Here is a 27,331-nt window from a genome sequence, read left to right on the forward strand (position 1 = left end):
CATTACCAGTTGGAGTATCACACTGACTGGTGATACTGAGAGTAGTTAACAGGTAGGGTATGCATTACTCAATGCAATAACAACAAGCTAAAAGCATTTTGCCCCCAGATTCCCCGCCACCACTTCTTGTCTATGCAAGAATGCCCCACCAAATGTACCATTGCCAGCAAGCCACCAGATGTTTGGGATTAATAAGCTAGAGAGCGAACATATGAATGGTATTCAAAGCATTTTCAATGCTGTCTTGCAAAATTGTTAAATAAATGTCATTACCCAAATCAGAGAGGTGGATCCTATCATACACCGGGTCACGGTACATGCCAGATATTTGACTTGTTATGTCATGTTTAACCATAATACCCGCTCGGCTACAAACAGCCACAGCCGCAAACCAATTGACCCTTTTGCTCTTATGCTCAATAGCAGCATTATTCTTGGCCCCACGCCAGTGTTGTCTAGGAAGCATCTCTGACCACATTAACTTGGTTTGGGGCATAAGCTTAGTGATAGCTTGAATATCCGCCTCTATAACAGAGCATAACTGTTTACCACTTCTATCGACAAGGTCATTGGACCCCAACTGTATAACAAGTATTTTGGGGGTGGCGACCTCTGGATCTTTCATCTGAGATATGGGATTAGTTGTTGCCACTTCATCCCCCTTTACCCAAGCCAAGTTATCCCTCCGCCAGGTTTTTCCAAAGACAGATGTAAACATATTGGTCGTCCAACTGCCCTTCTGTGAGCCCAGTACACAATCGATGAGCCGACTATCCAAATTTCTGTAAACATATGAAGAATTTGATGACGAGATACTGAATTAAGCCAAGTTGATTCTAATATATGATTTAAAGGCATTTGACCGGCCCCACTCCAGGATTGTTTGCTCTGGGATGCCTTGAATGGCAGCAGTTGTGGCTGCACCAATGCGAAATGACTGTGATTTGTATTATGATGTACAACAGCCAATAAATCTAAGAGCCTTAGCATGTACAGCCCTGAATTGAAACTGAGTCACTGGACTAGTACTGTAGTGAAGAAACAGTTGAGTAATATCGTCATCTAGGGCTGTGGCATCACCAAACAGTTATCTGCTCTCATGTTTTGATCCAGATGGTGTGACCTCACTTACCCAGAGAAATCCATAAAATGTAAGCGAGAACATGGCCTTGAACAAGCATGCTTCATAGCGTGATGAGCAGACATGCTGCAAACCGTGCATAAGTTTCTCAAGCAAACAAAGGGTAATTGGGGCCCTGCTATCATCCATGGAAGACATGTTCCTCATACCTTTCAGCATTTTTCTCATTTTCTCTTTTTCATCAGGTCAGGAAAGCCAAGTAATTTATGTTGTCTGCCCAATCCTGACAAATGTTGTGCAGCTGTAGCTGGCGATGCCTGTTTTAGTGACAAGTAACCTAAATATCTTACTAAATGCTGTAAGGGGGCTGGCCATGTGGCTGGAAGACCTACTTGTGATCTGAACATCTCAAATTGATTTACTGCAGATTTAAATGCTTTCCTAGTATTCTCTGCGATTGAATGGTCTAGTAGACTTTCAGCTTCAGTATCAGATTCCAAATTGAAGTTGGTATCTGTGTTGACTCTGAGTCCGCACCTGGTGCCAACTGACGAAACCTCTGAAATTCAGATCGAGACAACGCGTCTGCTATTGTGTTGAGCTTACCTGGGATGTATTTGCCTCTTACCATAAGATTAACTTCCAAACAGCTGAGAACTAATGCTCTTACGAGTACCATAACCCGCGGTGACTTTGCAGATAATTTTTTCAAAATGGTCACAACCGCTTGATTGTCAGTGTTGAAAACAACCTTCTTGTGTTGGAGGTGATGACCTTGCAGGTTTACTGCAATGATTATTGGAAATAGTTCTAAAAATGTAATGTCAGAAAGGAAACCAGCTTCAATCCATTCCTTTGGCCACTTTTCTGATACCCATCTTCCGTTGAAATATATCCCAAATACCATGTCTTCTGCACCTGCACTATCGGTGTACAATTGAATCTGATCATTATCCATCCATAACCTATTTTGAAATACAGATATGCCTTTGTTGTTTCTGAAGAAGAAGAACCATGTTGATAAATCCAGTTTGATCTCCTTAGTAATGCGAATCCTGTCATGTGGTTGTGAACATACTTCGTGGAGTCAATCATTCTTCTAGAGAAAGGACATCCCATAGGGATAGCTCTGCATAGACAATTTAAGGTTCCAATGAGAGACTGCATCCTTTCCAAAGTGATTTTTGCGTTTTCCCATTAATTACGAGAGTAGATCCAGACACTTGGCAATTTTATCTGGAGGAATCCTGACCAACATCTCCTCTAAGTCAATTTCTAGGCCCAAAAAGGTGATCTTTGTACAAGGTTGTACTGTTTTTTCATGTGCTACAGGGACCCCCAAGTCTTCACAAAGATTCATAAAAGTATCTAGTGCTATGCTGCATTCATTTGTATTCATCTCACCTCCAAACAGAAAGTCATCCAGGTAATGTAAAACATCTCCAGCTTGAATTGATTGTTGGACAGCCCATTGAAGAAAAGATGCAAACTTTTCAAAGAGAGCACAACTTACCTTGCATCCCATGGGTAGGCACATATACACATAATACTGTTGCTTGAATTTTATTCCTAAGTCTGAATGATTAATAGGACAAAGTCTAAAAGCGCTCTTTATGTCAGACTTTGCTAACTGGCAGCTTTTACCTAAAGTTTGAACTATTTCAACTGCACTGTCAAAACTAGTATATTTTACTCATGCTGACTTCTCTTCAATGTGATCATTAACTGATGAGCCTATCTGACAGGATAAATGGTGTATTATTCGAAACTGACCTGGTTCTTTTTTAGGTACAATACCTATCGGTGATATCCTGAGATTACGAGTAGGTATTGGTCGATACTGGAACGGACCTAACATTCTCCCTGCTTTTATTTCTTTATTAAGTTTATCATGAGTGACCGCAGTGTTTCCTTCTGCAGAATTTAGGTAAGGAGATTCTGTTTCCTTACGAGGACCACTATAGTTCAAAACAAAACCCTGTGTGAGCCTTCTATTAATTCTGCTGCCGCTGCCTGATCCTGATCCGGATACCTTTCGAGCAAAATTCTCAATACACTAGTCTTAATGGGTGAGAAACCTTCAATGGAAAGCTGAAACTTTTGGCTTATTTTGGTTTGTTCGAAATCTGCAGGATTTCATGGGATAAAGTTTGGTACACTGAATACAAGAATGGGAATACTTGCAATTTTGTCTGCTACAGCTCCAGTAGTTGTAATCATAACATGGCCATGGGCGACGGCCCTGCATGTTGGACTGGGGTGATATGGTCCGCATACTCTGTTTGGAGTGGTTGTTCTTGAACATCAGCCAATAATCTGGATAGATTCTTGCCCATGAATTGCTGGGATCGCGTGCCTGTCTAATTCTAAAATGTTGATCATATGATCTCCAACCTATACCATCATATTTTTTGTCCTGCCTACCTGGTATTCATATACTTAATCTACTGTTGGTGCTTTTCTGGGAATCTTTTTAGGGAAACGATCATGTAAATAAGGAAGCATGTAGACAATGCTGGCTGAAGATTTTTTCATAACCTCAATACCACCCCTACCATTCATTGTTACCATCAGATCCGGGATAGAATAGGTCTTCAGTAACCCATGCTTGCCGTAAAAGGCGACTATGTTTGTCGTAAGAGGAGACTAACGGGATCGGGTGGTCAGGCTCGCTGACTTTGTTGATGCATGTCATCGATCCCAATTGCGTGGATGGATGCTCATGATATTAATTACTGGATTGTCTCGCCAGACTCGATTATTAACAGACCGCCGTCATATAGCTGGAATATTGCTGAGTGCCGCATTAAACAACAAAAGAACCAACCAATGTTACCATCCCAATATGCTGTGATTAAACAAATCCTGGTTGGGTTGTCTTCAGAATAATAATGATAATTCCAGATTTTTTCTTTCAGTGATTGTGGCAATGGGTCGCTTATCTTGTCTTCAACACACCAAATAATGGGGGTATCGTTCATATCTTCAGCAATTTCTGAACTAGTTAGGCCACTCGACTGACCACCCTGTTCATGGTTTATGTTGATTGATGGAAAGGTTGAAACAGAAACCGCCTCACCTGATTTTAGCTCCTTTTTGGTCTTGTCAGCTGCCATTTTCAATCTCTTGTAGCCACCTGTGGTCCCTGTCCCGTCAGTGTTCTGCGTCATCCGTGTTGCGTTGTCTGTCCCCTCTGTCTCATCTCGTTGACGCTTTCGGCCGTCTTCCTTCGCCTTTCTTTTCTGTAGCTTCTTGCCTCGTGGCATACTGTTGATTGGCGAGCCGTTGGTTACATTTAACTGCACATAGCGTTCTGAAAACATCGGCAAGAAGAGACAACACGCGACTTGAATCTGTATATATATAGTCAATGTTACCAAAGGGAGGTAACTCTTAGGGCCCATCAATATTTCATGCCGCTAATAAATTAATTTATCCTCGTATTATATCTTTTACTTAGCGGATAAACTTAATTAACTTCTTGTTTTAGCTTGGAAGATGACAGGTAACATGCATTAAATATAACTTTTGAAATGGTATACATGAATATGTTTATTTTACTGCGTTAATTTTGGATTATTATTGATAGTATTTAACACTTCAGTGGTTGCATTGTTGTTATAGCATTTTTTTCTATTTCCAAAGTGCTCTTATACCACATACTTCATTAGACCACTTACCAAGCTGGAATTATCTGTGAAGAATTATATTTGAGAATACAACCTTCATTTGGAATGAAATATCTGACATATATCGTTCTTCCTTCTAGGTATAGGAGCTATCGTTGACATTCTAAAGCCAAATCAAGGGTTGAGAGACTGTACTCTCCCCAGGGAGTTCACAGTGCGTGTAAGGACACACAATGACTCCGTCACTCTTCAGTTGGAGACCAGCACGTCAGTGAAGAAAACAACCCCCATATATGTATCTAGACAGGATGAGAAGGGGAACCCAATCATCGTCAGAGATACAGTGTTGGAGATGGAGGTAATAATGCTGTCATAACTCAGTATTTGTTGCAAGAGTTGTTATAATGTAGATTAGATGAGAACGTATGTAGTATGGTAAATATTCATGATATCAATTTTTACAGAGATCGTTTACGCATATTAGCAAAAGGGCATGTACGGGTGTAGAAAATACAAGAAACTAACCCAGAACTGTTTGTGAGACTTTTATCGATGCAATAATCATTCTTGACATTTAACGAAGTCAAAATGTATTTTTACATTATCTATAGGGTGGGGTGTGTATTCAATTGTCAAAATATCATTTGCATATTTCATTTTCAAAATTGATAAAATCATTTTTCACTTTTATCTTAGAAAGATAGAAATTTACTTTACCCTTCTCAAAAACATTTGACGCGTGAAGATCCGTGGTAGAATGGGTCTTCGGGAATCATTCTTGCTGTAAAAGGCGACCTTGCTTGTTGTAAGAGGCGACTAACGGGATCTGGTGGTCAGGCTTGCTGACTTGGTTGATGGTATTCCAATTGCGTGGATCGATCCTCGTGATGACAAACACTGGATTGTCTGGTCCAGACTCGATTATTTACAAACCGCCGTCATATATCTGGAATAGTTCTGGGTGGGGCGTTGAACAACAAGCAAACAAACAAAGCAATTGCGTATCACGATGTTCTTAATGTCTATCATTGGATTGTCTTGTCCAGACGAGAATATTTAAAAAACACTGAAATATGGCTGAAATATTGAGTCCGGCGTAAAACAACAAACAAAATAAAACAAAAAATGTTTTACAATCTTAACCATGTTTATTTCTGTCTTGTTTATTAGCACAAGAATATTTAATCTTCAAGGAAACAACCGTCCGTGATACATACCGGCGTTTCAAAAAGCAAAGAAAGAAGTGTCGCACCTATATCTGCAAATACGTCACTTGTTAACTTTGGAAAATATATGTCATAAAGCTCATATTAACCTGATATGCATAAGGGTTAGATAGGCATTAGCACAATTCAAAAACGACACTCTCCTATTCATAAAGAATGTCATTTCCTGTTGTAATTATTACAACATACCTTTTAATTTTCTTTCAGGGAACAGCCGAATACCAGGATGTGATTCACATGGCTAACATCGAGGTTACCTGCGTTATTAAGGAGGAGAACCAACCGTATTATGCATTTGTATGTGTCACCACTTTTCAAACTAATATGATAATGTTGAATGGCAATTGATATAATCTGTATGATGTACCCATAATCAATTAAGATCAACAGAACAACGCCTGTGTCGATTGTACAGATTGTTCTATACATCAAGTTCCTTTTAGATGGAAACCAGAAGGAAATGTCTCCAGAAGGAGTTCGCTATCAATTTAAATAATACCTTTTAAGTAGAACAGGTTTATGTCTTCATGAACGTGACGCCTCATATAAAATGCATTTCGTTTACATGTGCTACAATTCGTTCATATATATCATTCGCGATTGAGGCGGACATTTCGAACACAAGGATTAGAATTATTGTGCGAGCCACAGATTGTTCCATCCTTTGAAAGTTCACCAAAGTAGCTGTATTGTAAGGTCATAAAAATAGTCTTAACAGATATATATTTTGAGTCTATGAAATGTAATTCAACACGGAAATAATGAAACAGATGCAAATTACAATTGTTGTTTATACACCAGGAAGGATTTCTCTTGCTCAATGGACCAAGTATGTATGAGCTGAAGCCGACAGGAACAGAATCAGCTTCCAGTGATATCAAATACACACTTACTTCTTCCCCAGTACACATTCGACCAATAGATAATGATGGTAAGGTGTTCGTCGGTTTAACGGAAACAAAGAAATCCTCCGTTGGATGTTCTAAAAATAATTTCTTTCGCTCTTCCTTTCAGAATATTGTATGTTTTGTCACAGAAAAATCCCGGCTGCACCCAAATATATAATGGTCGGTCCGTTGTGACAGTAAAGTTATCTGACATTATCAAATGGTTGTGTCGACTATGACACGAGCAAGTAAAGAAAATGGAGAGGGACGTTTTTTCAAGGTTAAATCTGTAGAGATGCAGGTTTTTTCAAGGTTATATTTGTAGAGATACGCGAATGCAAGACTGGTTCGAAACAATCAATAATATTTTGGCATGATAACCGATAGTAAGTTGTTTTGCACATTATCAAGAAACAGAAATAAGAAATGGTTAACGTAGAGGTTACAAATAACATGAGTAAATGTCACATGGACATGTGTGTATTTTATTCAGATGATGGCGAGAAGGGTCAGTCAGGAAGTGACATTGAGATGATGGCATCAGAATCCTTGAGGAAGAAGCGCCAGATTCAGGAGCCAATCTACGTGGACGTTATTACGGTGATAGCGTTCTCTGTTTATGAAAGGTACTTGTCTTTTACCTCACAACACAGTTAAACCAATCAATAATCTCATACTGCAATGTGTCTTACCTAGCAAGATATTAATATCTCTGACATAATAAATACATTTGCCATTCAATCCCTGCAAATAAATCCTTTGTATTGTGTACCATGGGAGATTTTATCTTGTCAACGCATTTTCTGGTAGTTGATTCCGTTGTATGTGACAGATGGTATTCCAGAGCAACCCAGCTGTCCGAAGCCTTGAAGCACCAGGAGACAAAACAAGGCATCAAAAGACACTTTGCACATCTTGTAAACGGGGTGAGGTTTCTACTAGTAACAACTTCTTGAATACTGTAAAGGCGACGTTTCGGTATAGATCCTGGCGAGCAAATGGTTGTTGTCAGTCTTGCTTCACAACGGTAAAAGGATCTATACCGAACATAGCCTTTACAGTATTAAAGAAGCTGTTATCCATAAATTGTGTCTACTTTATATTTTGTCAATTAAAAAAATCATTAAGTAAATTTAACAGTTTAGCATAGATCGCTACGTGATAATATGGGTTAGTTTGGATACAAATTGACGAGTTTAGATGTTGTCATGATCTTATTATCATTTTTCCTGTTAAGTAACCTTAACATACTATTTCCCTTTCCATAACAGGTAGATCTCCGTTATAAGAAGGCGTCCCCTCTGTACAACATAAACCTGGTAGGATATATCATTGAGGTAAGATGTTTGCCTCCAGGGGTGTTAAGTAAACAAACACTGACGTGTTATATTATAAGTAACAACTTTTTAATTTTACGCTGTATTGATGGTGATATCTGATAGCGTCACTGTATAGGTGACACTAAGTTTACCTTGTGTGAAGGTATTATGTTGACATCACCTATCATCACAGTTCATATGTACCAAACACAATTCAGCTTAGCTATGACGGTAGATTTACCCCAAAGAAAGTAGCTAGATAAACCATTTTCAAAAGCACAATAACAACAAACACAGGATTACTAAATTTCCAAAAACATGGTTATGATAAGACAATATTGATATTATCGTTAATAATTAAACAATCTGATTCACTCCAATATGTGAGCCTAGGATTTCTGTTTGATATAAACAACTTCAATCACTAATTTAAGACATGTAACCTTCCACTATGTATCGTTTTGTTATACATGTATGTCTCTAGGTACTCCATGTATCATTAGTATGTATGTATCATGGTACTCTGTGTATCATTATTGTGTATGTATCATGGAACTCCATGTATCATTATTATGTATGTATCATGGTACTCCATTTATCATTATTATGTATGTATCATGGTGCTCCCTGTATCATTATTTTGTATGTATCATGGTACTCCATGTATCATTATTATGTATGTATCATGGTGCTCCATGTATCATTATTCTGTATGTATCATGGTACTCCATGTATCATTATTATGTATGTATCATGGTACTCCGTGTATCATTATTATGTATGTATCATGGTGCTCCATGTATCATTATTATGTGTGTATCATGGTACTCCATGTATCATTATTTTGTATGTATCTTGGTACTCCATGTATCATTATTTTTTATGTATCATGGTGCTCCATATATCATTATTATGTATGTATCATGGTGCTCCATGTATCATTATTATGTATGTATCATGGTACTCCATGTATCATTATTATGTGTGTATCATGGTACTCCATGTATCATTATTATGTATGTATCATGGTATTCCTCGTATCATTATTATGTATGTATCATGGTACTCCATGTATCATTATTTTGTATGTATCATGGTATTCCGTGTATCATTATTATGTATGTCACATGGTACTCAGTGTATCCTTATTATGTATGTATCATGGTACTCCATGTATCATTATTTTGTATGTATCATGGTATTCCGTGTATCAATATTATGTATGTATCATGATACTTCATGTATCATTATTTTGTATGTATCGTTGTACTCCATGCATCATTATTTTGTATGTATCATTTTACTCCATATACCATTTTAGGATGTGCAGTTACCACGACCGTTCCAAAGTGCTGTAGTTAATGAAACGAAGATAGATGGTGATAAACTTCTCAGTGGCACAAGGCAATGGAAGGCTGACACACCAGGATTCCCTGACAATGACCACATTATTGTGTTCACAGCGTGAGTTGTCACAATCAGCTTAAAGTATATTTAAAGAATATTAAATTCACACATTTCCCTGACCATCTTATTCCCTGTTGTGTTATCTCTATATTAGTTGCCCGTGTTGTACTTGTGTTTGTTTTCATTCATTAGTTCTCTTTGCTTTTTGTCTGAAGCACTGGTGATGCAGGGTTGAATTTGAACTCGCTCACTCTGTCCGTTCTAGATCGGCTTTTCTTGATATCTCTAAACATTACCCTTTTTCTTTCTATCCCACTACCTTTTTTCCCCAAATGTTCTGGGTACACATCTCGTTATTTCTGCATTTACAAATGTTACCACTTACATCAGATTATCGTAGCCTGGAATCCCAAATTCGCCCTGATTATGTTTCCGGTATTGTGGTAATATGTTCACGTCTGAGACCCTCACATCGGGTCAAGGGTAGAGCCATTTCCAGCCATGTAATGAACACTTTATAGGAAGGAACACTCGACATCGGTTCAAAATTCAGCTTTAAAACATTTTAAATACTGACATGGTATCAGGCTCAAGATGTCCAGGAGTCTTCTGGCGGCGGCATATTCATGGTTCACAACAAAACATGAGCTAAAAGTCAGTATCGGAATCGAAATATTTTCAATGAATCGAAGAAAAAACGACACAAGGCAATTTGGCTAATGACGCTTTAGAACATCAAACAAATCTAACACGTGGATATATGACTGAAATTATGCTTAAACGTAATTAACTCTATAAATTAAAGAATCCAGGGCTATCATTAATATGGTGATACTCTGTCCTGCTAAATCTCTGTCGGTGCTCAAAGATCATGTCATGTTACCAATTCGTTTTAGGAACGATCTGTTCATTGTGGCGAAAACCGGACAGACGAGAAACCTGCTTGGTGAGTCGTAGTATATTTTCTTTTTGATTTTGGATTGAGTATCTAAATATTTTAGCAATCTATACATGCCTTTGGTAACACTTGGTTCGGGGATACCTTGATGTGTACTCAAAAGGAAAACAAATTGTGGTCATATTATATTATAATTATTCGTGTTAGGAAAGACATTACTCATATCGCCTCTGGATTTTCTTCAGGAAAACTAATATACTTCTGTTTAATTGAGATATGAAATGGCTAAGGATTTGCTTTACACATATTACAAACAAATCATAGTGAGATATGTGTTGTTCTTTACCCAGTGTTAAAGTTATTGTCATGTTCATGTTCATCTGTTCTTCCCAGAACATTCCTGAAAACGGCATCCAGCTACTGTGCGTTTTGTGTATTCAGGTAGAAAACAATACATCCGGATATCCACATATTTCGCATCAACATAAATGCATATAATCACTGTAACCTTCACAATTGAGTCTACCTTTATACGGTAAGCAATGCAAATGGCAACAGAAGGTATTTCTTGATACATAAGGTGGTTGGGTAACCTGGTGGTTGAAGCGTTCGCTCATCACGCTGAAGACGGGGTTTGAAGCCCATTTCTAGGGACACCCGTTGTGATATTCCTGGAATATTTCTAAAGAAGGTTTAAAAACATACGCTTTCCTGCTATATGTTAATGTGTTTCATGTTTAGTTTCCATCGTCGTTTTGTCACAGGATATGCATATGTAGGAACAATATGTGAAACACCAAATTACAGTGTGTCAGCTGTGGAATACACTGACAACCTGGTTGACGACATGCTCGTCACAACACATGAAGTCGGACATGCGTAAGTGTTTTTAATGTATAGTTTACCATGGTTTTTTTAATAGTTCATATTTATTGGTCGCCGGTGATTTCGAATCTATGCTAGATTACTAATATATACATCGGACGCGACATGCAAAACCCGGAAAAGACACATGTACTGGACATCTGTTGCTATTCATGTTAGCCTATTCTCAAGTTGGTTGGTTAGTTTGTTGTTTTACGTCGCACTCTGTCTGTAAATAATCGAGACAATCCAATGATTGATGTCATGAGCATCGGGACACAATGGGGATCGATGACATGCTTCAACCAAGTCAGCGAGCCTGACCACCCGATCCCGTTAATCGCCTCTTACGACAAGCATTGTCACCTTTTAGGGCAAGTAAGGGTTGCTGAAGACCTATTCTACCCCGGATCTTCACGGACGCTTAACTGTGTGAATAAAGCAATTTCTCAGCATACAAATTTCTTGGGTTAAATCCCTTCATTGGTGCTGTGTGTGAAACGCATGGGATGGTGCTAAAATATTGATAAAAATAGGATGATGAAGAGAGATGAATATATCTTGTAAATCGAACCTGGTATTTCGCAGGCTCAGCGCCTGGCATGACGGGGAATACAACAACGCGTGTAACTCTACACACGAGTACATCATGACCGGCAGCGGGTACAGCACGACCCATGTTCTTGACCACAACAACTACTACGTCTTTTCTACATGCTCGTCACGCTACTTTCAAACCTTCATCCAAGGAATCCTGACAAACGGGTTGGTATGAAAGACGAAACAGTGAAAAAGAAAATAAATGGAATAGAAACCTGACACACATCGACATGGGAGATGGGGGTACCATACATGTATTTCCAAACAGACGGATAGACAGACAGACAGACAGGCACACAGGTATAATGAAGTGGTGACCACTATATTAACTGTTCCTGATCATGCGATCAATTACCGTATTCGACGTAATAAGCGCCCCGCTCCAATAAGCGCCAACGGCGATATTTGCTGATTTCAGGCTGTCAGCTTAAACCACAAAATTTATCTTTCAACCCTGGTTTTTTTTCACCAAAATAATATTCTAATAAGAGCCCCCTATTTCTAATTTTGAAAGCGCCCTTGGCGCTTATTACGTCGAATACGGTACATGTTTTTATACGTTTTATTTGATGGGAGCCTCAGGTTAACAAGGTTTTACTATAAACAGTTAACCATTTTGTTTAAATGTAGCCAAGCTAGATTTTGGATCAGGATTCAAAAGTGAGATGGTAGTTTCTTTATCTATTAGGTGAATTTTACTTGTAAAGACGATTTGTGTGTGCATTATAAAATATGTATATCGTTTGAACTCGACATATTTAAGAAATAAACGACGAGAGGGAGTTATTTATTGTACAATAAAACACTGCAGGGAGAATAAACTGTAAGATAAAACAACGACCACGAGACGTTTAAATCATATATGAGATATGAACATTTTGTACAGCCTTTTGAAGGATGTCAATAAATTGTACAAGCTTTAAAGACAGTAATCCATATTTAAAATAATGATGACTCCCTGAATACAGTCAAACCTCGGCAATGTCGGACAATTCCATTTTGTGTACAAGGTGGGTTAAGTTTGGTATTATCACAACTGTCTCGTAGATTATCTGCACCGTTTCTTCCAATACCGATTGTCATATCTCTTCCACTTTTGGATACGATCGTTTGGCCATTGCGTGTATCTGCTGTGTCCAGCTACATCTATGGGGAACAACTCACTTGACACTTACCTCTCAAAAATAACGTCATCCAATTTACGACGTCATCAGATTACGAGCGCATGTTCGAATCTCCAGAAATGACGTCATGATAGAACAATGTTTTATCGTGAAATAAACCACGCTTCGTTCTTCATCTTCTTTGCGATTTAACGTGTAGCTATCTTATATAAAAATTTGGTGCTATAATAAAAACAACCTTAACACTCAAACCTATATGTGAAATGAACACTTTATAACTGAAGATCTGGAATAATCCGACTCTTTTTGGGGTGTCAGACATTTGCTGTCGACAGCTTTTTCACGTGATTCATTTTATACGGTGTATGCCAAAGTGGTTGTGTGCTTGCCCATGATAAGTCATCTAATACTATAAATTTGTTAGGTGTATCTAAGAATTATTTCATTACCTTTGTCCACGGCATTTCTTTCCTGACTATGAATACATTACTATTTCCTTTAATTTAGCCATAATCAACTTGTCAATTATAAAGTATTATTTACAATAAAAGCTGAGTTTCAGTGAGTTGTTTTTCATTAGCCCTGTTAAAATATGTTTTCCAAACCAATATATTTTCAACTTGGTTAGTGCGAAAGGTGATTGGTAAAGGTGACACATTTTTAGGAGTGAATATGTGTGGTGGTGTGTTCACTGGAATCCGAAACCAAGACCGTCGGTTGCTGGCGCAGCTAAGGCAAAATTAATAACTCTGCGTAACGTATTTACAGCATTATGGACCGCATCCGTGGTCTAGTTGTAGAGCGTCCGCCGGAGAGCGGAAGGTCCGGGGTTCGACCCCGGCCGCGTCATGCGAATAGACCTTGAAAGATGGTACTTGTTGCTACCCTGTCTGGCGCTCGGCATTAAGGGGCAAAAACAAGGACTGGTCGGCTCGGAGTCAGTATACTGTGTCTGAGAGGGGCATTCATGTTAAACTGCGGCATGGTATCTTAGTGGGCTAGCACTATCAATCGGCATCAATCCGGACTATTACAAGGAGCCACAAACGCGCACGCACGCACACACACGAGCACGCACGCACGCACGCACGCGCACACACATACACACATACACACACACGTGCATGCACATCGCTATATAAGTGCAATAATCTTGGACGCGACATAAAAAGAATATTTCTCCTCACCTCACCTACAGTATTGTGACATTTTACAATATGTGCTGGTGCCTATGCCCATGAGTATATCCATATAACATAATACAGCCGTGATATTTCCTATTCAGTATCGTATATTTTTCAGTACAAATGCCCAACAGCAATGCCTACAGACGAGTCTCGAGCCGGCTTCTGTGACAAACATCACGGGGACGATGCCGGGACAGCTCTACGACGTTCACACGCAGTGTCAAATGATGTTTGGGCCAGGCTTCGTCTTGCGATCAGTACGAAAAATATATTTATTAGCATTAGAAGAAATCCTGCTTGGTCCATCATATACTAGACAGGTGTAAAACTGTCTTTCTGCTATATTTCCATTATCACGATAGACATTTTACTCACTACTGAACATGACATTTACAGGATATCGACATAGGTAATTCAGAAAACATATGCAAGAGAATGGTCTGTGGCAAGGAACAGCTTAAGTCGTCCCGAAACGCTGCAGACGGAACGCCATGTGGCGATAAAAAGGTACACCATCTGAACGTGCATATGTGTCTGTACTTAACCCATGTTAACATTTGCATGCACTTCCCAGGGAACTGTGAATGAAAATTGAATGTCAACATGTTCATGAAATTGGACTGTATAAGTTGATAGGCGTAAAAATTGCTATAAATGTTTCATAAATTGTTGTTATTATTATCATTAGTAGTGTTATATGTGTTGCGCTGTGATTTCAGTGGTGTGTTGCTGGACACTGTGTGTTTTCCATAGATGCACCAGAACAAAACAATAGTAAGTTATTGAAGTATACGTTTACACATAATTCAGAGGAATCGCTTCTCGGGAGCATGGGTATGATGCTGACAAACTACGGATCATAACAAAGGTGAATCTGTGACTTCGAATCCACTAGCAGTGGATCTTGGAAGCACTTAGGGATGCAACTTTGCCAAATGTGTCGTAGCACATCAGACCACCAATCGATACAAAAAAAGTGTACATAATATCATTTAAAGAAGCAAAGGAAGCAATGGTAGTCATGGTCATATTGTCATGAAACGGTCACAAAACAAATTAATGATCATAAATATTCGATATTCTGTATTTCAATTCGAGTATGTCACACGGTGAACCAAAACAAATGTTTGTCGTCAGAACATTAAAACAGGATACAAATTTAAGAAATAGTAAGTGGTACTTGACTTTTTTTTCTGGGTGTGTATGCTATACCTCGTTAGAGAGCGCCATAATATCTCGGACGACATCTTTTCCTTGAATGCAATGATCACTTTCGGAAACCTGCCAACAATTTCAGCTGACTGTCTCTTTGGGAACCAGCCAATCGTGTACCCGGGCAATAGAACATGTGCTGAGCTGATAAGTGCAACACCACGTTTGTGCTACAATCCTGGTTATTTGACGGCCTGCTGTGAGACCTGTCCTATCTACAAGAGAAATGACGGTACTTATTTCTTAATGATAGTAGTCTCTCGTTAAGTCATTTCAAGCATATTGTACAGAATGTACACTATTTCTAAGTATAAATCTAATGTGCTTTACATCTACATGTTTCATGTATTCGATATGTACAGAGAAAATATCATGTTCCAATAGGGAATACTTTGTAATGGTGCTGTCTATGGGATCGTGGGTGGAGTGATGTGGTGGTGGTGGGTTGGGGGTGGGGGTAACTGAGCTGATATTTTTGATGCAGCAAATAATTTGTTTTTGAAAAAGAATTAACCAACGGCAATATCAGTTCTTTTTTTACATGCTGGTTTTCCGGGGAAAATGGGTTGTGAGCAAAGGGTTTTCACTGCTTTTCTGTACTAGAAACAATTCTATCAAAACATCTGCCCCGGGTACATATATAAATCATAAATCCTGTATTTTGGCTTCAATCACACTTACTAAAATGTTCAGATTTTCAACAGACGTCCTTCTCACTGTCAATCACACAATTAGTTGTCGCAGAGTAGTCGTGTAACTACCGAAGCCATGACGCCATGATGGCGGCAACATCACTTTTTTTCCTGTGTGTGCTTGAGTTAACTCCCACAGTAACAATCTAGCACTTGGTAGTAAGGCACATTAACCTAAGATAATTCTCATAAGTTTTCTATAATAACAGACATAAAAGCCTGTGTTTGGGGATTTTGTGAGGTCGTCATGTTGTCTCCCTCTACACCTGGGTGCAAGAAGTGTGGCCGATTCATGGTCAGGGGAGGTCCTCATGAAAACTGCACGAAGTGCAGAGCTATGGCCTGCACTTAGTAGAAGAGATGTGAACAATGCAGTAGGTGCGAGGCTGCCAAGAAGAAAGTGGAAAACATCGTAACTTGAAAATCAGTTTCCACTCCAGTGCCTCCCTCTCCAGTCCACCCACCATCTCCTGCACCCACCATGAGTCTGATCAACCAACTGTTCAACAGCAGGAGATGGTGAAGGGCATGCTCGAGACGAAGCTCTCAGCAATGGATACAGAGATAGGAAAGATCAAAGAGATAGCTCTGGCATAGACTATCCGATCTTCTTCCACGGCCGTAGGCCCATCTACAATAGACCAGTAAACTGGGCCGTACGGTCAGCCAGCAGGCGTTACCCAACCAAGGGAGAATACCGTACGGGAACGGCACGGTATCCATGTACAGGCCGTCCACGGCAACCAAGCCAGCCAGCCACACCAGCCAGACGCTGAACAGTTGCACGGACTCCATGGGCCAGCCACCCACAGCTACCCAGCCGACCGACTACGGCTTACCGTATGACCTTCATCAGCCAACGGTTCCCAAGCCAGCCGCACGGCAGGCAGCCGGCAGCCGACCCAGGCAGCCGACTGGCCAGCCGGCCGAAAGTGCAGCCACTGCATGGCTTCCGCTACCCATGGACCACAAGCCACACAGAGACAGATTATACCGGAATCATGGTGACCGGAGGGTGACGAAACCTACGGTATAAACGCAGAGTGCGACGATTATCCATTATATCCATTATCCTAGTTATGTCTATGGACTGTGATTAACGCCTATCGTCTTTCAACATAATGCCGAATCCGGGCCCAGTGGGAAGGCGTCTACTGTCATACGCCGAAAAATGGAAGCGAGTTATGCCCGCCCACTGGATTCAACACGTCGTGGATCATGGATACAAGCTACACTTCAGGGAACACCCGATCCTGAACAGACACGCCGTGGGCCGAAGATTTCCCCTGGTCGGAGCCAAGGGTTTTTACTCTCTGGTCTTCTGGAAAAAAATACAACCGAGATGAGGATGATTATAAATTAAAAACCCTCATCAAGAGATCTGGTACCTCCACCAAAATTCCAGATGGAGTCCATACGGAAATTATGGTCTAGGTTGAAGAAAGGGGACTGGCTTATCAGCCTAGACTAACAGATGCATATCTTCACGTCCCGAGAAACCCATCCTCCAGTAACTATCTACGCTTCAATGGTCGACGCTACGAATTCCAAGTCCTACCATTCGGGATAGCAATAGAGCTTTGGCTATTCACCAGGATTACAGCACCAGTCATCAAGTTCGCTCACCTCCAGCTAGTTCGAATTCAAAGCTATCTGGGCGACTTCCTAGCGACAGACCAAGGAAAAGATCAGCTACATCAGAACTTGATATTCATGGTCAAACTTATGACCTTCTAGTCAATCCATCCAAGTCAGAGACTACTCCGGTTCAAGACATTATATACATCAGAGTAAGATTCCAGCTAGACAGGGGATATCTATGCCCATCGGAGGATCGATTCGATAAGACTATATAGATGAATCAATCACTTTCAAGTCAACCCAGCAAGTCGCCGAGGTGGTGGATGTCTCTTCAGGGCAACTTTACGTCTCTACAGGTTATGATCTTCAGAGGAAGGCTGATGCTATGTCCTCTACAGATATGTGTCAACTATATACGATCTCACGGCCAAGAGTGCCTGACTCAGTTAACTCCCAGATTACTATGAGACCTCCATTGGTGGAATCACAGAGAACATGTGATGAGTGGCATCCCTCTGATATATCCGACGCACGAGCACCATCTATTCACAGACGCGTCAGATTCGGGATGGGGAGCCCATATGGACGATCTCATCGTACAGGGATCGTGGAACACAGTGGAGAAAAACCTTCATATCAACTGCAGGGAAATCAAGGCCATATATAACGCCATCCTGGAATGGTGGATACATCTTCATCTATCATCTGTTCTCATAGCCACGGACAACACCACAGTAGTGGCCTATATTCAGAAGCAGGCTACAAATGGAGGAACCTATACAGTAACCACTTCGTCGAGATCTGCTATGACAACCCAAGTCCAGCATATTTCACGAAAATCTGCAGTCTACATCTAACCGCCTGGAAGTTTTCATGCAGAAGATGCAGACATCCGTATACTCTGAACTTGCCTCAGAAGCTGTGGCAAGATCGGGGAGACCTTCATCCTCCGACACCAGCAGCATCAGAGGGTGTGTACACCTTTGATTATTATTCTGCATATCAGGTGTAGGGAGGATTAGAAGCACCTTAAATATCAATTATGACCATTAGACCGGAAGTGAGAGAATAAGAGAAAGTGACGTCAGCACCCGAAAAAAAGTTGCTAAATGACGCCTTTGGGGTAGAAATAGACCTAGAAAGACGCCATTACCAAAAGGGGGAAGTGACATACCGGAAGTGACGTAATCGTCGGTATTAAAAATCACAAATCTAGGTTTATTCACGATCAACATCAGCAAATATGTGGTAAATCTAATGTAAATATCACATATGTGACTGATTCTTGACACAGTATCTGATTTTCAAGTCCTCAAGGGGAATTTCAGAGGAAATTATCTCAAGTAGGATTAGAATCAGTACATAATGATTTCCAGAAAGGGGTTTGCTGTGAATTACACAGGGGTCCCTCTGGTATATTCTGGCAGATATGTAACAGGTGTAGAAGCTTCGTAAAAATTATTGAATAATAGTTTATCATTGTTGATAATTCTAAAAATACTGCCTCTTTTACATACGAATTACTCCCTCCCACGTCTCGAATTCGTCTACCTCTAGTAGTAGATGAAAGTGGTGTTGCCGCCATTATGATGCCTTGGCTTGGGTAGTTACGAGACAACTTGGCGACAACTAATTGTGTGATTGACAGTGAAGAGGACGTCTGTTGAAAATCTGAAGATTTTAGTTAGTGTGATTGAAGCCAAAATGCAGGATCTATGGCAGATATGTAATTGAGGTAGTTTTCTTAGAATTATTAACAATGATAAACTATTGTTCAATAGTTTAGTGTTTAGAAACAAGAATCAAACAAAACACGAACTGTCTCAAATACAAATCACCCCCATTTCCATATTATTACTTGATTTTTGCGATTCTCACATGATAAAACCATACAATAATGTAATAGCCAAACACATCCAGCAAACATATTCAATAAAAGCATAAAGCAGTAATGTTCAAGACTGTACTTACTGTTGTGTGAATTGTGGATACAAGTACCACGTGATAATCCAGTATGACATTCACTCCTCTGTGGTACTCAGCACGTGGTTTACGTACCTCCCCTACGGTTTGTGTCATTTGGAATGTTGCCATCAGTGTCTGTTGAACATGGACATATTGACTGATGTGTTAACCAACGGGTCATCTTCAAGATTAAGATACGTTTGTATTTATTTGCCTCATATTTCTTATGTGTATTTGTATATTTCGTTTGCTCTAGAAAACTGTCCATATGGAGATCGATATAGAAACTGTGACACATTAACTCAGGACACGAAAGGTTTATGCTACAGTGAAGGAACTGCCCGGGGTTGTTGTGAAACATGCCCACTTTTCAAGTCGGCAGTAGGTAAGTAATGATAGAGACCTTTAGACGGTTTGAGTTTCGGAGAATCTTATAAATACAGACACTGGTAAGTCGAAAGTTTGCACACTGAAATGTGAGGTTGAAATTATTAAAATGTTAATTTGTTAACGTTAATGAGTGGCAGTAAGTTATTCTATGGAATAAAATACTTTTTAAATGATTAGATGTCTTTCACCAATTCCAAACTGGGATATCTCCCCTTAACATACAATCAAAATACTTGATTTAATACCGGATCTGTGACCAAATTCATCAGTCCACCGTATCAGTTCAATGTATCCGTCCACTGTATCAGTCCAATGTATCAATTCAATGCATCACTCGAATGTATCACTTCAACCTAATCTATAAGTCCAGTGTATAGGCCTAATGAATCAATTCAATGTAGAAGTCCCCTTTATCAGTCCGATGTATTAATTGATTGCATCAGACCAATTTATCAATCCAATGTATAAGTCAATTGTTTCAATCCAATGTACCAGTTCAATGTACCAATCCAATGTATCAGACCAGTATATCAATCCAATGTATCAGTCGAGTGTATCACTCAAATAAATGTGTCCACTATATATGTCGAGTGTATCAGTCAAATGTTTACGTTCAAGGTATCAGTCCAATGTATCAATGCAATGTATCAATACAATATGTCAGTCCAGTGTATCAGATCATCCCAATAAACCAGTACACATTATCAATCTCATGTATCAATACAAAATATCAATCCAGCGTATCAATATCATCTATCAACCCAATGTATCAATACGATGTGTCAAAACAATGTATTAATCTAATTCTTCAGTCCAATATATCAGAGGCGGATATCATATATCGGATAGCCTAGTGGTTAAAGCGTTCGCTCGTCACGCCGAGGACCTGGGTTCGATTCCCGGCATGGGTGCAATGTGTGAAGCCCATTTCTGGTGTCCCCTGCCGTGATATTGCTGGAATATTGCTAAAAGCGGCGTAAAACCATACTCATTCACTCCAATGTATCAGTCTAGTATATCCAATGTATCAAGCCAGCGTATCAATATGTACCATCTACTTCTCTTATTATTAAAGCAGTAATATGTTATTCATAAAATTGGTGTTACAAAGCGTTATATTGGATATACGATAATTGTGTTAATGGCAGGTGTTTTTACACAATGCTAACCATTGTCAATATGAACATGAATCGTAAAACAATTCTTCTTATCTTATGAACTATTCAGAATAGATCAGATATTATCAATCACGATATTACAACTGATTTATTAACAGTTGTGCGTATTTCAGCAATGTTCATGTTATTGAATTGTTTGTTTTCCAGCAAATTGCACATATGGTGATCGTTTCTCTGACTGTGACACTGTTATTACTCAGGAACAGAAACGTCTTTGTTACATTGAAGACAATGCCTATGGCTGTTGTGAAACTTGCTCAGCCTATTCGACAGGTGGTGGTAAGTACAGACAATAGGGGTTTTGGTGAGGTCTGGTTTTGGTTTTGGATGATTTAGTCAATCATTCAAGTTGTAGTTTATAAGGATTATATAAGTCTAAATCTTATTTTCGAGTTTCTGCAGTTATCATTATTAAAAGTTATTGGACAGGCCGTATTTTTTTTTTTATTTGAGCACCAAGTATATATTGGCTTTATACATAACATACTCCTGATCATCGAAATTAAGGGATTTGCTCAAATTCTAATCTGCAACATTTAGGTTATTGACGGGTACATATATCATAGTCGCGAGGGTGTTTCACATAGGTGTTGCAGACCGCCTCCGTGGTCTAGTGGTAGAGCATCCGCCCGAAGAGCGGAAGGTCCGGGGTTCGATCCCCGGCCGCGTTATACCAAAAAGACGTTAAAAGATGGTACTTGTGGTTACCCTGCCTGGCGCTCGGCATTAAGGGGCTAAAACAAGGACTGGTCGTCTCGGAGTCAGTATACTGTGTCTGCGTAGGATATTCGTGTTAAACTGCGTCATGGAATCTCAGTGTGCTCGCACTATAAACCGGTGTCAGTCCGAAATAGTACAAGCGGCCTCACACACACGTGAATGCACGTCGCTATATAAGTGCAATAATCTTGGACGCGACGTTTAACCCAATTTCACCTCACCTCACATAGGTGTTGCCTTTCGCGCCCAGTAGCCACCTGTGGGTAGAAACGTTTGTTAATTATTTTGTATATTCATGTTTACAGTTGTATTATGATCTTATGTTTGAAAGCATTGAGGAAGTTATGGGTAAACTACAGAGCACTATGGATCATTAGTTCATAGTAATATATCTACTCATAACTGCTTCGTAGAAACATAAATAGTAGATATTTCTGCACACTGTTGACCATTGTCAGTATTATCATTTTAATACAGTTAGCATTTAGACGCTACTCTAGATTTACCTCTCCTCTATGTGTCCTCTACAGGAAACTTAAATCATGTCTACTTATATTAGGAACTATTCAGAAAGGACCACGTGTAATCAGTTACAATATTACAACATATCTATTGTGTTAATGGCAGGTGTTTTTACACAATGCTAACCATTGTCAATATTAACATGAATCCTAACACAATTCTTCTTATCTTATGAACTATTCAGAATAGATCAGATATTATCAATCACGATATTACAACTGATTTATTAACAGTTGTGCGTATTTCTGCAATGTTCATGTTATTGAATTATTTGTTTTCCAGCAAATTGCACATATGGTGATCGTTTCTCTGACTGTGACACTGCTATTACTCAGGAACAGAAACGTCTTTGTTACATTGAAGACAATGCCTATGGCTGTTGTGAAACTTGCTCAGCCTACTCGTCAGGTGGTGGTAAGTACAGACAATAGGGGTTTTGGTGAGGTCTGGTTTTGGTTTTGGATGATTTAGTCAATCATTCAAGTTGTAGTTTATAAGGATTATATAAGTCTAAATCTTATTTTCGAGTTTCTGCAGTTATCATTATTAAAAGTTATTGGACAGGCCGTATTTTTTTTTTTATTTGAGCACCAAGTATATATTGGCTTTATACATAACATACTCCTGATCATCGAAATTAAGGGATTTGCTCAAATTCTAATCTGCAACATTTAGGTTATTGACGGGTACATATATCATAGTCGCGAGGGTGTTTCACATAGGTGTTGCAGACCGCCTCCGTGGTCTAGTGGTAGAGCATCCGCCCGAAGAGCGGAAGGTCCGGGGTTCGATCCCCGGCCGCGTTATACCAAAAAGACGTTAAAAGATGGTACTTGTGGTTACCCTGCCTGGCGCTCGGCATTAAGGGGCTAAAACAAGGACTGGTCGTCTCGGAGTCAGTATACTGTGTCTGCGTAGGATATTCGTGTTAAACTGCGTCATGGAATCTCAGTGTGCTCGCACTATAAACCGGTGTCAGTCCGAAATAGTACAAGCGGCCTCACACACACGTGAATGCACGTCGCTATATAAGTGCAATAATCTTGGACGCGACGTTTAACCCAATTTCACCTCACCTCACATAGGTGTTGCCTTTCGCGCCCAGTAGCCACCTGTGGGTAGAAACGTTTGTTAATTATTTTGTATATTCATGTTTACAGTTGTATTATGATCTTATGTTTGAAAGCATTGAGGAAGTTATGGGTAAACTACAGAGCACTATGGATCATTAGTTCATAGTAATATATCTACTCATAACTGCTTCGTAGAAACATAAATAGTAGATATTTCTGCACACTGTTTACCATTGTCAGTATTATCATTTTGATACAGTTAGCATTTAGACGCTACTCTATATTTACCTCTCCTCTATGTGTCCTCTACAGGAAACTTAAATCATGTCTACTTATATTAGGAACTATTCAGAAAGGACCACGTGTAATCAGTTACAATATTACAACATATCTATTGTGTTAATGGCAGGTGTTTTTACACAATGCTAACCATTGTCAATATTAACATGAATCCTAACACAATTCTGCTAATCTTTTGAACTATTCAGAATAGATCAGATATTATCAATCACAATATTACAACTGGTTTATTAACAGTTTGACATGCAAAGTTTCATGCCTTTAACACAAAGTGTGTATTTCGTCAATATTCATATTATTGAATTGTATGTTTTCCAGCCAATTGCACGTATGGGGATCGTTACTCTGACTGTGACACTGTTATTACTCAGGAACAGAAACGTCTTTGTTACATTGAAAACAATGCCTATGGCTGTTGTGAGACTTGCTCAGCCTACTCATCAGGAGGTGGTAAGTACAGACACTAGGGGTTTTGGTGAGGTCTGGTTTGGGTTTTGGATTATGATCTAATGTTTGAAAGAATTGAGGAGCCATGGGTAACCTACGGAGCATTATGGCTCATTAGTTAGAAGTAATATATATACTAATAACTGCTTCGTAGAAACATAAATGCTAGATATTTCTGCACACTGTTGGCCATTGTCAGTATTATCATAAGTTAACATTTTGACATTACTCTATATTTGCCTCTCCTCTATGTGTCCTCTACAGGAAACTTAAATCATGTCTACTTATATTAGGAACTATTCAGAAAGGACACGTGTAATCAGTCACAATACTTCAACATATCTATTAACAGTTTTATTTTGTTTCAAATTGGAGTTGGTGGTTATATATTGTTATGGTACAATACTTTGCACGCATTAACCCAAAGTGTGTATTTCTTCCGTATTCTGATTTTGTTTCGGTTGATTTCGTCACTTAACAGATTTGTTTAACTGTAAATCTAAGCTTCAACACTAAGGTGTCTGATATATGCCATACGATACATTGGGGGGGGGGGGGGGGGGGGGGGGGGGCAGTTAATAAGGAATCCAGTTCACATAATGTAGAATATTTGATGATAAGAGTAAGATAGAAAGAGAGATAAGTGCATGGTATTCCTTGTCTCCTGAAGAACGAGTGTCAATATTGCAATTTATTAGACTGTATAGCATGTCCTAACACCTTTTGTTTTGACTCTAAAACCTGAAGACATGTCAATTCCTCTTTTGTAATGTATTCCAAAGCTCCATAATTGTTGTCTGCAGCGCATAGTCGTCCGTCATCGCAGTGTCTGGTATCTATAATTTATGTGATGACATTACGTGTGAGAGCTGGTCTAAATGACGACATATGTCTTATAGTTGAAAAGAATAGTTATGCGGAGTTGCATAAATTTACTGTGAATCTATCCGCGAATGGAATCTATGCCTCTTACCACCATGTGCTGCCATTGATCATCGGATTCACCAAAGGGTTAAACATGTTTCATCTGCATTACCTTGGGATTTACTTCCACATGGACCATGGTCTAGTGAAAGGTAACACGATGGTTATGATAATTGAAAGACGAACATGCTCGACACTATTGTCATCAATATAGCAATTAGCAAATATTTGAACGTTTAAATGCTGCTTGATTATGTTGCAGACTGTCCCTATGGCGACAACACGTTGACTGGCCCATGTGCCTATAGCAACTGTATCACTTCCGGTCCCGACTACATTGGGAGGTGTTGTGACACTTGTCGCAATTTTACGTCACAATCTTCCACAACTACAACAACTACAACAACTACAACTGTACCAACAACCACCACAACTACACTAACATCTACCACAATTGCACCAATAACTACCACTTTACCAACTACCACAATTACACCAACTACCACTACTACACTAACATCTACCACAACTGCAACAACAACTACACCAACTGCACCAACAGCTACGCCATCAACAACTACAACAACTACAACTGTACCAACAACCACCACAACTACACTAACATCTACCACAACTGAACAAATAACTACCACTTTACCAACTACCACAATTACAATAACTACCACTACTACACTAACATCTACCACAACTACACCAACAACTACCACAATGGCACCAACAACTACTACAACGACTGCCACAGCTACACCAACAACTGTAACAACTACTACTGTACCAACAACTACCATAACTACACTAACATCTACTACAACTGCACCAACAACTACCACTTTACCAACTACCACTACTACACCAATAATTACCACAATTACACCAATAACTACCACAACTGCAACAACAACTACACCAACAACTACATCAACAATTCCTACAACAGCCCGCACAACACAAAATTCTTCACCTCCATCAAAACAAGCTACCAGTACAGAAATAATGTCCAGCACAGCTACAGTCATATCAGTTCCAACACTCTGGTATGTTGCAGCAGAGATCGTCGCAGGTTTACTTGCAGTGATTTTCAGTGGCAGTAAATGATTGAAGCACCAGTAAAATGTCGGCGGCAGCAAGTGAATGGAATTAAGGGTTACCATCCCTGTTTGCAAACATAACATGCTTGATCCTTCGAGACGTGGGACAGTTTCAAGGAGGATTGCGGTTCCATATATAAGATACACAAGAGTGTGAGTTGAGGCCTTTTTCGACATGAGGTCTGTCTCATTTACTTCAAAACAACATGTTCTGTAATCACAGAATCTCCACCATCCAATATTGATATGATTCAAGAAGTTAGTCATGTTTGAAAGACATTATTCTGAACATTCGTGAATGTTTGAACATTAATTACAAGCCCTACTGCTGCCCCTCATTTGACCCATTGTATTGCCATGTTTGATAGCGAACCTAAAACTGTGCGTTTCAATATAATGTATTGATTTTTCTTTGATTTAGTGTGGCTACTGATTTCACAATTTAGCTCTGTTTGTACTGATTTCTGGTTTCCTGCTTAGTGATTGTTTGTGGCATCTGCTTTTTCTTGACAGTAATGACTCCATATATGTTTGATTGCATTTTGTTAATTCACCCAAAGGGGCCATGATTTTGACTTATGAGAGAACGACAAAATAAATTTCAAAGGAAATGTTAGCACTGTTTCTTTTGATCAGAAACTTATTTGGTTGGTTGTTTAACGCCGCACTCAGCAATATCCCTGCTATATGACGACGGTCTGTAAATAATCGAGTCTGAACCAGATAATCCAGTGATTGACCTCATGAGCATCGATCCACGCAATTGGGATACGATTACATGCATCAACCGAGCCTGACCACCCGAACCCGTTAGTCGCCTCTTACAACAAGCATCAGAAGCTTAGTACCTGTTAGACCTCATGACATGCGAATCATGCGAACTATAGATATTCTGACCTGAGAAGGTTCACATTCAGAACCATGTTGCGTTGTTGGGCGATGAGTTCCAGTTGGAGCTGCTAATTAAAAAGCAAAAGGCAAAGACTAGACAATTTA

The 27,331-nt window shown here is 39.4% G+C and overlaps 1 protein-coding gene across 3 annotated transcripts in view; it reads left to right on the forward strand.

Moving 5' to 3' along the window:
• Positions 1-26,951, forward strand: part of LOC124114974 — a 31,461-nt gene extending 4,510 nt beyond the window's left edge. Inside the window, exons 2-21 of one of the 3 annotated variants that reach the window (XM_048389170.1) lie at positions 4,851-5,068; positions 6,144-6,233; positions 6,738-6,867; positions 7,317-7,449; positions 7,656-7,749; positions 8,095-8,160; positions 9,464-9,606; positions 10,446-10,495; positions 11,212-11,326; positions 11,900-12,076; positions 14,338-14,479; positions 14,619-14,729; positions 14,942-14,996; positions 15,520-15,666; positions 19,929-20,057; positions 21,388-21,519; positions 22,765-22,896; positions 24,174-24,305; positions 25,489-26,374; positions 26,417-26,951. In XM_048389170.1, coding sequence (XP_048245127.1) covers positions 4,851-5,068; positions 6,144-6,233; positions 6,738-6,867; positions 7,317-7,449; positions 7,656-7,749; positions 8,095-8,160; positions 9,464-9,606; positions 10,446-10,495; positions 11,212-11,326; positions 11,900-12,076; positions 14,338-14,479; positions 14,619-14,729; positions 14,942-14,996; positions 15,520-15,666; positions 19,929-20,057; positions 21,388-21,519; positions 22,765-22,896; positions 24,174-24,305; positions 25,489-26,342 — 3,050 coding nt within the window. In that variant the 3' untranslated portion in view covers positions 26,343-26,374; positions 26,417-26,951. Of the gene's footprint in view, positions 1-4,850; positions 5,069-6,143; positions 6,234-6,737; positions 6,868-7,316; positions 7,450-7,655; positions 7,750-8,094; positions 8,161-9,463; positions 9,607-10,445; positions 10,496-11,211; positions 11,327-11,899; positions 12,077-14,337; positions 14,480-14,618; positions 14,730-14,941; positions 14,997-15,519; positions 15,667-19,928; positions 20,058-21,387; positions 21,520-22,764; positions 22,897-24,173; positions 24,306-25,488 lie in introns of all 3 variants that reach the window. The other 2 variants (XM_048389169.1, XM_048389171.1) reach the window with 2 other exon arrangements.
• Positions 26,952-27,331: the final 380 nt, after the last annotated feature.

The sequence above is a fragment of the Haliotis rufescens genome, unplaced genomic scaffold (assembly GCF_023055435.1).
Source record: "Haliotis rufescens isolate VD_foot unplaced genomic scaffold, xgHalRufe1.0.p SCAF_8, whole genome shotgun sequence".
Classification (NCBI taxonomy): domain Eukaryota; kingdom Metazoa; phylum Mollusca; class Gastropoda; order Lepetellida; family Haliotidae; genus Haliotis; species Haliotis rufescens.